This window comes from Argiope bruennichi, chromosome 7 (genome assembly GCF_947563725.1).
Source record: "Argiope bruennichi chromosome 7, qqArgBrue1.1, whole genome shotgun sequence".
NCBI lineage: Eukaryota > Metazoa > Arthropoda > Arachnida > Araneae > Araneidae > Argiope > Argiope bruennichi.
In genome coordinates, this window is record NC_079157.1 from 57,899,529 (window position 1) to 57,913,671 (window position 14,143).

A 14,143-nucleotide genomic window follows, 5' to 3' on the forward strand; every position below is an offset into this window, starting at 1 on the left:
ATGATATTTTGGTTATACAAGCGTATATCATGATAATTGCTTCAGCTAAAAATATTGTCACCTAGTAAACTTACCAGCGCAGCACGTAGAAATAAGCGACTCCAAGCTTCTGAGACAAATGGGGAATGACCAGTGCACAATGAAGTAAATCACTTACAAATTACAAATATCACGCGAGTCAGAATCTCAAGATCAATAAGCCGCAACAATCGAAAGATGACATTTATTTGCTAACTGATTATGTGCATCGGAATCGGAAGACCAACATGTGGCAAGAATCAAGGCACAACTATTCTTAACAGAAAGCTGAATGGAGATGTGCTCATTCTATGCATTCTTATTATTCCCACTGTCATGCCTTTTGATTTCAAATGACTACAGTTCCCCTACTCGACTTGCATTCTCGATTATCATCAGTAAGGCCCAAAGTCAGTAAATTCAAGTGTGCACACTAAACCTAGAAAATCCAAGCTTTTCGAATGACCAGTTGTATTTTGGATGTTCATGAGTCTGATAGCCAAGAAATTTATTTCTGATACCAAGAAATTTATTATTATTGAAAAAACGAAAAATAATGTCTACTCCAAAGCATTTGATTAATAAAGTAAAAAAAATACAGTAAATATTATTTGTACATTTCATTTATATATCATTCGATTTCAATGAATGCATTCATTGTCGACAGGAAAATAAATATCAGTTTTCCTATCATTCCTAATAAAACAAGATAGCTATTTGAAATGATATTTCCAAAATTGTTTCTTCTGCAGGGGCCAACACGGCTGGTACCAGGTAGTCATAAATAATTTGCATGCTAGAAAAATCCAAATTAATCAATAGACTTTCACATTTTTCTACAGAGTATAAGGAAGATTTTCAAGGTAAAAAACTATTGTTCCACAGAAAAAAAGCATTAATATAAATGTGTTACAAAAAAATATTTTTAAAGAAAACTGTATTTTACCTAAATTTATATGCTTAAGGAATAAATATAAAAATCTATATTTATATAAAGCTCAATGTCTGTGTGTGTTGGCGCTCTACAGGCCAGACCGTTTGACCTACAGCTACCAAATTTGGTACATACATATCTTGGAGGTCGGGAATGTGCACCTGGGGTCCCTTTTTTTGAATTTTTAATTAGAATTTTAATTATTAATTAAAAACTAACTTTCCCGCCAAAAAAAATCTTTTCTCACCAACAAATCAGTAAGGCTTCAGTTTTTTCCCCCACACTAATGAGGTTAGGCTTAAAATTCTTCGGTCGATTATTTCAAACGATTCTGTTTATTTTTTTAATGTTTGATGCATTTAAAATTAAATATTGCTAATTAATCGATCTTTCATATTCATTCAGAAGTACTTTTGAATTAAAATAAAACAGAATAAAGGAAATTAAAAAATTTTAATCAGCATAGCGTTACCCCAACTGGCGTAGAAAATTCACGCATGCGCATTGTGTTCTGATTGTTGACAACTATTTTCAATGAATGCAGAATTGATTTAAATTATTTTTAGGCGAATTTTATGCTTTTGTAATTAAATTGTATTTATGTTAGTCATATCTTTTGTATATGCTTATAGCTTTAAGCACATCGTTTTTAAATAGTTTTTTTAACCTGTTTTCAACCGATTATTTTAAACGTTTCATTTTATTTTATTAGTGTTTGATGCATTTAAAATTAAACATTGTTAATTAATCGATCTGCTCATGATGAATCTGAGAAAATTTTGTTGACAAATTCTTGAGATATTACATAAATAAAGAAAGACATTCTTTAGTGCCCATAAAGTTTAAACGCTCAATGACTCTGTTTTCAGTAATCATATTATAAAAACGTGCTTTGTTTCAGTAAAAAATATTATTATATTAATTGCAGATTAATCCTTTCCATTTTAATTTAAGGCATAAATTCTACGGGAGCTAACAAAAATTTAAGGAGATACATATTATGTTATGGCTGAAGGCCTTTATAATATTGAGTGAATTATATGATTATCAAAATTTGAAGTTTTGAAATATTTTGATGAAGAAGCTATTAAAGTAGTAATTGCATAAAATATTTAATTATTAAAATTTTAACGAACATTAAGATTGGCGAACCGGCTGGTCGCCAAAGACGGTTAGTATATAATAAATATAATCTATCTACATTTTAAAGAATTTTTATTTAATCATTTAAAAACATTTTAAAATCTGTGCTGCATGGTATTTGATATTTTCACAGAATCAACACAAGCATAAATCTAAATGCTTGCTGAGTTTGGGCAATCCCCATTTAAAGCTATATAAACTCAGAATGTGTTTTCATACCCCTCCCCCTTGCTGTGGAGTCAATTTCCACAAAGAACTTTTCAAAAATACATCTAAAATTTTAATTTTTGGCTTAAATATAAAGAAGAAAATAAAAATGGTTTTTAAAGATTTCATTGATTGGTCTTATCCCAAAGAATTCATGTCATACACACAGACATATATATATTAAGATCTTAGAATTTAATTAATTCTACACACACTCTACACAATAACTGACTTCAGAATTTTCTCATGTTACAAAAGAAGGGATAAACATCCCTAATGCGTACAACATTCTTTTAAAGATACCCAATATTCCTTTCTCTAAATCAACGTCAAAGAAATCTCTATCAAAATCTCACAATGAAATCACTGAAGAAAAAAAAATTCTGTTTATATTGTTCTTGTGTTGAGACATAGATTGACACATCTTTTAAGATAGCTTATTCTTTGTAATAAATTATGCCTTCCATAGCAAAATAAAGCGTACATGAAGTATGTACGTACAAAGCATGCATGCACACACACATACCACACACAACATCGTATTTTGTAGTTTAATGCCTGAGGACTGAAAAGAATATTCTGACCTGAAAATATTTTCATCTCAAGCAATATGAATTTAATGACTAATGCAAAATAAAAGAGTGCTTAAAAATATTCATTTACATGAAATCCTGCCTCTTTAAATTACACTGATACATAAAGAATAAATAAATTTCATTCTTGTTATATATGAAAAAAATGAAAATAACTTCAAAAATTAAAAAAAAAAAAAAACTTTTGTTCCCCTCCCTTTCTATATCTTAAAAATTCACAATTCTGAAGACTATAATGAAAGTTTAAAACTTTGAATAAATAAACAGTTAAATGATTCATATGTACATATATAATAATTAACATGCTCATAATATTTATTTTCAAATAATAGGAATAAACAATGACTTAAAAATAAAAATATAAAATTAATAATCACTGAAAGTATACTAAGTATATAAATAATTATGAATTATCTTGAGTCCTTGGAGACTTTATATCACAAAAATTATAAAAGGAATGTTGAGTGAAAGGAAAACCATATATGTATAAGTAAAATGAAATACACAACAAACTTACTTCATTTTCTGCCATATTTCTAATTCTATTTGCAAGTTGCTGAAACTCTTTAACTTGTTTTTTACATTCCATAAGCCAATTATAGATGGGCTAAAAGTTTTGAAGTAAAATTAACACACACAATGAAAAAAATTCATGTATTTATTTTAATTTATTCAATAAACATATGAAATCAACATAAACATTTTTCTTCTTCAGAAATTATTGTATCATAAAATTGGAGTTGCACATTGAATAAAATATCAACCAGCATCATTGTTAAAAAAAAACAATTATAATCTCCTAATTTTATATAACCAAATATTTAATAATTTAAAAATTCTCTAAACTACATTTCATTATGAACTTTAAAATACAGGGTGGCTATAATTAAAATTCCACTTTGAAATGGTCATAAAAGGAAAACTACTGGATCAAATGTTATCAATTTGGTAATAATTTAAAGATCATAAAATTTTATTTTCTACTTAAAAAAAAAAAAAACTCACCATTAAGGGTGAAATGGTGCTGTATCAATATTGTTAAGCAAAAAAAGACATGAAGTTTAAAATGTGTTTAATCGCTTCTGAAACATTATACAAAGCATGTTCAATGTGTGTTATCTAAAAAGCACTGTTTATGGTGATAATCTAAACAATTTGGCAGAACTGAAAGATGTGATACACCAACATGTGCATAACATTCTTCCTAACATGCTGAGAATGCAGTAATGCAATTGAGTTTGCCTTCAGAAAATGGTGGACACCACATTGAACATGTTTTGCAATACGTTTCAGAAACAAACACATCTTAAACCGATGTCTTCATGTCCTAGTTTGCTTAACAATATTGTATACAATGCCATTTCCTCCCTGGTGGCGATGATTTGAACTTTGGGGGGGGGGAACAAACGAAATTTCCATGACCTCTTTTAAACTACTGTCAAGTTTGATAACATTTGATCCAGTAGTTTTCCTTTTATGTGGAAGGAAAATTTCATTTCAAAGTGAAACTTTAGTTATAAGCACCCTGTATAATAAATTCAAAAGCCACTATTGCTACCATACAAAGCAGGCAGCAAATTGAGTAAAGTGATTACACATATAGCCATGAATAATATTTGAAGATTTGTAGCATAATGAAAAACACTGAATATGCATTTCATATGCATCATTTACAATCAACTAAAATCAAAATTTAACAGAGATTGACAATTTTGGTTACAAAATCACATATCAAATGTCCATAATCTTAGTTGCTATGTCATTACATTCCAATATAGACGCATACACTGATTGATTAACAATTCCACAATTTAATTAAACCTACATCTTCAATGACAAAATAATGAAACAAATTTTATCTAAATATTTTTTTTAAATTTTACTTGTCCATATATATACTGCAGACAAATTTCCTCTTAATGGATTTCATATAATACTTGACCAAAATCTGAAATTTCGGTCTAAAATAAACACAAATCAAATTTTCCCTTCTAAACACAAATCAAATTTTCCCTTCTAACTCAACCTGTTTTTGAATTATAGTGTTCATATATATAATTTCAGAAATCTATTGTTAGACTCAAGAGAACTATAGTCTAGTGATTCATCCAAAAGCTGTAAACAAACAAAACAATTATAGCAATTTCTTTATTTTAACAAAAAAAAAATTTTTTTATACAAGATGGAGAGGTTTAAAACAAAATATTTAATGATTATTATGTAATATATTTATACATTTTCCATTTTGATCAGCTAATACTTACCAACATATCCTTCACAAGAAAGCTGCATGTTAAAGCGATAGAATTCAATTCAGATGAACTATGTTGGAATGCTTTATTTAAAAGTTCCACAGCTGCTCTTTCTTTATGCCAAAAAAATAGAAGTTTAAATGCTTTTTCACAAAAGTTTGTCTGATCCTTAGAAATTTTCGAAACTGCAGCACATTCATCTAGCACATCATTACAAGAGTTGATTATGTTTTTCACATTTATGATTTCTGAAAATATATAAGAACTGCACATTATAATTCAGATATGTTATTTAACATATATTTTATGTTATTACATAAACAAACATTTTAATGTACAGTTATTAACTAGAACAAAACATTTTAATTTACTGGGGGTTTTTTTAGCATTCATGCGATTAAATTATTTGAATTGCATTAATTTTAATAGAAATGCCACAAAGAGATAAAAATTTCGAACACAAAAAAATGTGAGAGACATATATAAGTATTAATACTTTCTTTTTCCTTTGTAATTTTTCTTTTCCTACAAATAAAAAATTATATATATATATAACTTTCTTTGAAACAATAAATAACAATGAAATTTGGAATTTTTAAATACAAGTGTAAGATGTCTATAAAATCAAAGAATTCATTTTAATCTGATTTAAAATGTATTTAAAATTTCAGAACCCCCTTTCTCTATAAATTTTTTAATTTTATAAATTTTCTTTAATTATGTTAAAATAACATGTGAAGAATAATTTAATGGCTATATTCTGATAATAATAAATATTTCAAGTAAAATATTTTGAACTACAGAATTCATCTGTAATTTTAAAAGTCTATGTGTGCTTAATTACTCTTTTCCTAAAAAATATATGTAAAAACATTTTTGAAACTAATGTATTAGTGTCATGATTGCAGACATTTTCATATCCACTTTCAATTTATGACAAATTCTTCCCATAAAGTCAAACATTACAAATTGTAAATTAAAGTTAAATAGAATATAGAAATTTCAAACCATTTCATATTTTTTGATGAAATTAACAAACAAAAATTTCTAAGGAAGAAAAAGGGTCACCCTCTGTTATTTCCACCTCTAATTTCAGAATAGTGAAAACCATGTGAATGAAAAAAAGTGGAAGAGAATGCAAGTGATGGAAGATTTCCAAAGAGGTGTCACAAGCATAGACTCAATGGCAGTTGAAGTTAATGGGTGAGAACTGATTTCAACCTCCAACTTCTAACCATTGAAAAACTTTCCGTTCAAAAATTATTCATTCTATTACAATGAAGCATCAATTCAAATAGCTCTCAATTTTTAATTTAATTGGGCAAAGGTCAAATGAAAATCAGTTTCTAATCTTAAATTTGTTTGGCATAATAGATATTCTTATTTTAATGAAAAATAGAAGTTATAGGAGTAAAGAGGATTTTATATTTCATAAAATTTTACTTAAAAGCATTTTGCATATTTTAAAAAAATGCATTTCTGTGCAAACACATAAGTAACCTGGTGAGTTATAATATATATAAATAAAATTGAAGCATCAATTTTTCTGTTCTTTATAGAAATCCAAACTTATAAATAAATTTTCTTCAGAATTTTATAACAAATCCTAAGTAGTAATAGGACGGTTTTAGTGAAGATTCAATGATAATCAATTAAACAATATTTTATTAATTAAAAATTGTTTCCCCTGTACATATACAATGTCCTGTACCCCTAAATAACAAGGAAGAGCTTAAGATTTGTTTAATAAAATAAATTTAAAATAGGTATAAAAGCAGAAAGAGACATATTTAAAAAATATATATTTTACTGCATTGAAAATGGTTTAAAAAAAAAAAAAAAAAAAAAAAAACTTGAAAACTTTTTTCCAGCAGTCAATGGAGATTGAAATGTACCATTCAAAATTCCTCCTTCATATTTAATATTATAATTGCATTTTTAAGTTGCCATTCACGGAATTCCACTGAACTATTTTTATTCTTTAAAAAATAATTACAAAAAAATTAACTTTTTGTGGTTTTTAAAATTGTTAAAAGCCTTATCTATAATTGTTTGAGAAACTATGTGATATTAATAATGCAACAGACTTTTTAACTTAGATTTAAAATGTAGTTGCAAATGATGCCCAAAGCAATGCCATAAAAATATTTCACAAGAGAACACAATTAAAAGGCAATTTTTAAAAATCAGCTTTACTTCTTATTTCACATTTTTTTAAATTATGTTTTACTAAATACTACTATATCTTTTTATTTTGATAAGAGACTAAAAATAAAAGGAAACAGGTTAAAGTAGTTGAGTTTCTTTTGGAGCAATGTAAAAGTAAAACAAATACCAATAATAGCTGACAAGAAAAAGCAATCATGAGAGCAAAAAAGAGCTTGCATAGGAAAGAGATTAAAAAGAAAGCATACCACAGTTGGCTACAAGTCAAGCTTGGTCTGCACATGTAGCAATCCAACCATCACCAAAATAAATTAAAGGAATGTTTAACTTTTGCCTTCAGTTATTGTGGTGAGCATACTTTCAGGCTTTATGCAGTTCAAACATGTATCTTTTAATTTCTGTTTTTTTTTTTTTTTTCTCCCTTGCATTTACATTTTCTTTTTCCATTTTTATTGTGGAAAAACAATGTTTTAAAATAGTTTCCAACTGTGCAATAGTTCAACAACCCTAATAGACAAGCCACAACTGCATTTGTGTTAAAAACACAATCTTTAAAATTGATTACATGCATTAGAATGCCAATGAGTGCTACTATTGTATATTACTTTCCATATATGATATTGGATATACATTGTATAGCTTTCAATAACTGATTTGAAATAAATTTTAACCTTTTCTTTAAATATTACTTATGTTACAAATATTTCAAATTTTGCTCAGAAATACTGAAATATAAAACAAAATTTTATGAAGTCTTTTAAATTATTTTTTCATTAGTATAAAAAAACTGAAATTTCAACCTGAGCAATGTGTGGTATGTAATATAAAATTAAATGTATTTTTATTTTTTCACTGGATATTTTTACCATGTGGTTGTTAACAGCTTCAAATTCAATTAAATATTTTAAAATTTGCTCTTCAATACTTAAGTATAGGAACTATTATAGTGAAGGTTTTAGAAAAAATAAATAATTCTTTGTAACATGTATTTGTAAATAATTCCACTCTAAACCACATCAGATGTATTAGCTAGTGTAATATATACATAAAAGACATACCTAAGAATGCAGGATAAAAGTCTAGAAAAAACAGGAACCCATCCAGGATGGCAAGTTTAAATTTGAATGATACCAATTTCAGGCTTTCTACATTTCTTTTCAAGTGGTCTAAAACAAATTGGAATTGAGGGCGATCAGGTCCTAATAATTCCGAATCTATTTCCCTCAAAAAGTTAAATAACTTTTGAGCCTGCAAAAACATTGAATAACTCATAAGTTCTGAAAATAATACTTTTTAAATTTCCAATTTTATTTATATTGTAGCATTCTCTTTCCAATAAAACAATTTATCAGATAAAGAATTTAAAAAAAAATTCAAAATATAAATATAGGCAACAAAAATAAGTCTTAAAAAGCCTACCTGATTCCTGATTGTTTCACTAACAGAAAATATGTATGTTACAGATATTTCTAAAATTGGATTCAAAAGATTTTCAGGGTTTTCTTTGATCACTGAAAAAGTAAGTGGCAGACAATTCCTGAAAATAAAATAAAAATTATATCAAATATTAAAGAAATATGAAATTTCAGATAGTTTCTCTTATTTCTTAAGAAACTACACAAAAAATGCAATAACAAAAAATCCATGAATATGAATGATAATAATCAGAATTGTCATATTGAGAAACCAAAAATTAGGTAAAATATGACACCACAAAAAGCAATTCCATACTTACTTAACAAAAATACAAACAGCATAATTCAGTGAGTACTCAAGAGTTGCAATTTCCATTAAGTGCAATGAATACTTAATGAAGTCAGCAAGATGCTTACATTTCCAATCTGTTGGACATTTATTGATAAAAATTTCCATTGCTCTGCATCTGAAACAGAATAATTATATTGAGAGAGATTATAAAGAAAGAGTGATATTTTTACAATTTATGATACCTAAATTATATACCTATTTCATACGAATTAACAAAATCTAATCTTTACTACGAGGAGAAAATATGTCCAACATTAGAAATTCTTTTATTGAACCCTTTAAACAGCTTGAATGTACATGTAAGCTTCATAGAACTTATAGTTACTACCTCCGGTATATGTCTTTACAAATACTTTCTATTGTAATTTGTTGCTAATAAAATGTCCATCATATTAAAAAGTAGCGAACAGTTATTAAATAGGAAACTTTGTTTCAGAAAAAGGAAAAATGTAATTGCAAATGTGACAATAAATATAGATTATATAGAATCAAGCAGCATTGATAGGTGAAGTATTGAGATTATTTCAGCAATCAAAGGTTAAACTAGATACTGAAATGTAATAAATCACTATTGTACAATTTAAATGAAGCATCTGATACTTCATTAATAACAATAATTTACAAAGAACTTTAGTATTTTGAATCCTTTGGACGTTGCTTCAAACATATTGGCAAAAATTGGTAAAAGTTTAAAATTTATTGGAGAAATCTTTGTTCAGATGGTTCTAATAATTTGTATTTATATCTTATAATTAGTATTATATATATATATATATATATATATATATATATATATATATATATATATATATATAATCTTATATTATGTACTTGTTATAATTAGATTTCCAGTTTAGGTAGATTCTTATGATTATGTATACATTTTTTCTTTATTTTTCTTTATCTGATGATCAGATTTCTATTTTGGGTGGATTATTATAATCATATATTTTTTTCTTTCTCTAATCTTAATTTTCTTACTTTGATTAATTAATTAACTTGTATTCTTTTTATTTTATTTGTTATATTTTTCACATGTGTTTATGTTATTTTATATTATTTATTGTTACCAGTAATATTGAATGCTTAAGATGGAAGAAAGTTCAATTTATGCATAAATTTTATCTAGATCTAATTAGCATCTAGATCTAATCTTTCTTTTGTACCTAAACACAGTAAATTATTAGAAACTGAATGTATCACTTTCTTTCATTATTAAGATTTAGCTTATTAATATCTTTGCAGAATTATAATACATAAAAAAATTCCAAATACGACCAGCAGCTTATTATAGCAATAATGGTATGAGGTAAATAATAATATATCAGTTACAAAACACAAATATCTTGATGGCTATTTCAGACAGAATTATCTTTACTAATAATAAAGATGAATGTGTGCACACTGGTGGTCTACAGTACAGAACCACTAGGGAAAGAGCTAGGGAATCCAACACAGATATAGTTTGGAAGATAATGTGTAGCTTAAAACAATTTTTTTGAAATTATTATCAATTAAAAATTAAGCTAAATTTTCGCATTTTTACGATAACTTTTAAATATATTATTTCATAAAATATTATTTACACTAATAATAATAATATTAAATAAAAATAATGATGTTTTAATATATATATATATATATGTTATGGCCAAAGCCCGAAGTTCGGCCAGTTCGCGAATTAGCTGGCCAATTTGCGTTTTGGCCAAGAGGCTTGGCCAGTCCTAAGTACTTGCAATTAATATTGTATATTCTAATTTGGCTGACCATTTCGAAGTAGCAGGGAATCCTTTGCAAAAGCCTGATGTGATAATGGTAGATGTAATTGCAATACCAAAAGCAGAACAAATATCTGTAAATGTAGGAAGAATCAATGCTTATGCAATTCGAAATGCCATGGAAGATCAACTTGTTGTAACAAATGAGGCTTAACACTATCATAATTCTTTTCATCATTTGAAATTAGTAAAATTTACTATTAAAACAAAATACTTGAAAATAAATAAAATGTACTCATTCTTGAGTACAATAGACTTAAATTTGAAAAATGCATGTACTCACTTTTTGAATAGGAGTATGTGTTTTGAAAGGCGAATAGGAGTATGTGTTCTTTCAAATCTGCAGAAATTATGCAAACCTAAATTTTCAAAAAGAAATCTCAACTGACATGGTTGGACCCAGAGGAATTCGAACACAGACTGTTTGATCTGCAGCCCAACATGATGCCAACTAGGCTAACTCGCACAAGAGTGGTGTATTCCAAGAAATGTTTTAATTGTGATCGTAAGTCTTTCTCTACCCCATAAACCTAATGCTAAATTTCCCAGATTACAGTCTCTTCCGAAATATCGATTCATAAAATACGAACTTTTTTTACAAGGGAAAAAAACAATATTAAGAGTAAATTAAAATAAATATAATGACATTTGTGCAAAAAATATAAATAAGGACATGTTGTAGGTGAAATTCGACAGATGGCGCCAACCAAGAAATGTCTTTAAATAATATAAACAACAAAACTATTTTCCCTTCATATTTGTTTTAATTAGCCCTTATATTTGCTATTTGCCTTTGCAAAAAATTTTATATTTTTTGAAGCGATATTTCGGGAGACAATGTGATATAGGGTAACATTAGGTCTATGGAGCAGAAAAAGACTATGGATCACCCTTAAAGGTAGTTGACAAATTGAGTACTCAATTTGCCTTTGTATTCATGCATAATATGCAATGCATTTGCTCAAGATATAATTCGTCATTTTGAAGGGCACAAATCTAATCTTCAAGCTATCACATTGTTACAGCGTATACGTTCACTGCATAATTTCTATTATGGTTTTAATATGAGAACAGAATAATACGAGATCATATTTTTATATATTGCAAGCTAGCTTTTAACTTAGAGGTATCACTTGTATTTGGACTCATTTCTGAAGCAATTGTAATTTTTAAAAAAAAACAGTATACAGAAGTACTCATTTTTAATAGTGTGTAAAACAATCTGCTCTTGATTTCTTTCTTCCTACTTTGGCCAATCGTACCAAGCCACTTCGCGAATTGGCCGGCCAAAGCCCGAAATCAAGAAAAGATAGGACATTGGCCAGTAAGTTTACAACAACGTTGGCCAATTTCAGAACTGGCCGATTTCGGGCTTTGGCCGTAACACACACACACACACATATATATATATATACATATTCATTGTTGCAAACTATACTTAATTGTTTCAATGCTTAAAAGAAATTCAAATCATTTTTATTTTTGGTTCTACTATTTCATCCTGCGTATTCACTTCCACTGTTGACTTAATTATGAAGATAATAATTATGACGATTGAATAAACTCTTTTCAAGTTAATACATTTTTAATCATTTTTATATTATGGCTCTTTAAACTTGATATTTTGTTTTTTTTATTGTATTACATTATTTTTATTATTATTATTTATTGAATAGAGAGCTTCAAGCTAAGTGTACAATATAAGTAAAAGTATAATCTAATGAACATAACTGCAAAAGATTTCTAAAATAAAAAGAACAGTCACAAGATTATCAAAATTTGAGTTTAAAAATACTTCGCTCAGGAAGCTATCAAGACAAAGTTATGATTAAAAAATTAAATTGAAATTTTACAGAGGCAATAATCTTGGCAAAACCGTTGACTGCCAAAGACAGTGTTATTTTCTAAAATTTTATACATTTTTGCCGCAGAAAACTATTTAGTAAAAGAAGTAATTATAGGAAGAATAAGAGCAAGAAGATCAAATCATATTTTTATATGGTAATGCTAAGCTCTGAGAGTTGTATGTATTCATTTATTAAAGAGTATTATGCAGTATAATAATGAACACGGATTAAAGAAACCACAAATATTTAATTTATGCAAAAAGTAAATGAATAAATTTAATTTTTATAGCTATAATAGTAGCTATAATATAATAAATGTAAATAAAAAGCTTAAAATCATAAGTTTTACAATCATGAGAAAACAGAAAAATTATAAGCCAATAACTTTTACTAATATATAACAGAGAACAATGGAAATATAAAATATTTTTTAAAGTAGAAATGCATACCAAAGTATAAAGCAACAAGAAAAAAGATGCATAATGTTGAACAAATTAAAACATTATACTTACATAAAAATTTGTACATGCCATTTTTCTTCATAGCTTAGTAAGCAGCACAACTTTTTCCAGATCTGCTCAAAAAGAGAGAGCTCCCATATCTAAAGCAAATGAACAGAGTATTAAGCATAAAATAAGATGTTATATATGTATAATACACAAAATGTAATATTTTACCTTGCTTCCCATGATTGTTTCAGAAGTTTTCACAAATATTTCTAAAGCTTTAAGACTTTTTTCGATACATCTTGTAATTTGAGTAACAGAACCAGAAAGTGAGCAAATAAAACTGCTAATGGCATCCACAATACTAAAGACATCTATTTCCTTTTTGTCTGAAGTAAGAGAAAATTCTCCATGGAGACCATGAATTGTGTAATGCATTATGCATTGCTCAAAATTCGTGCCACCTACATCTTGATCATCAAGGTTGAATGATTCTATAGCTGAAATAAATTTGTTAAAAAAAATTAGGAAAAGAGGATTTTTTTTTTAATTTTCAAATGTTTCATATAAAAGGTCTATTTTATTGTTTCAATTAAAAAAAATTTCACCATAAAACATATTTAAATTTATAATACCATACCAAAGTGCCATACTATCACACTTCAGTTATTTTAGCATATATTTTCATTAAAGAAATATTAATAAAAATTAATTTAATCTCTATACAATTAATGAAAATGTATATTACATACTTTAAATAGTAATTTAGATTTATTATTTTCCCAAGATTCATATCCCCCAGAATATTTGTACATTAAGAGAATCATTTCAAGTTTCATTTTTAATCCATACTGATAATAAAGATGAATGTGTGTGCACATGTATTTTGGAGTTCTACAGGTTAGACTATTTGGTCTAAAATTAACAAATTTGGAACATATATACATTTGGTAGGAGGAAACATGCTTTTGAAATTTAAATTAGAATTTTAA

At 26.9% G+C, this 14,143-nt stretch overlaps 1 protein-coding gene across 2 annotated transcripts in view; it reads right to left on the bottom strand.

The window, feature by feature from the left end:
• LOC129976676 (transcription-associated protein 1-like) overlaps positions 1-14,143 on the bottom strand; it is a 273,583-nt gene that overhangs the window by 147,712 nt on the left and 111,728 nt on the right. For both annotated transcript variants that reach the window (XM_056090373.1, XM_056090371.1), the window contains exons 28-34: positions 13,383-13,651; positions 13,218-13,306; positions 9,049-9,195; positions 8,733-8,850; positions 8,372-8,561; positions 5,160-5,395; positions 3,413-3,502 (exon numbers count right to left, since the gene is read on the bottom strand). In XM_056090373.1, coding sequence (XP_055946348.1) covers positions 3,413-3,502; positions 5,160-5,395; positions 8,372-8,561; positions 8,733-8,850; positions 9,049-9,195; positions 13,218-13,306; positions 13,383-13,651 — 1,139 coding nt within the window. The remainder of the gene's footprint in view (positions 1-3,412; positions 3,503-5,159; positions 5,396-8,371; positions 8,562-8,732; positions 8,851-9,048; positions 9,196-13,217; positions 13,307-13,382; positions 13,652-14,143) is intronic.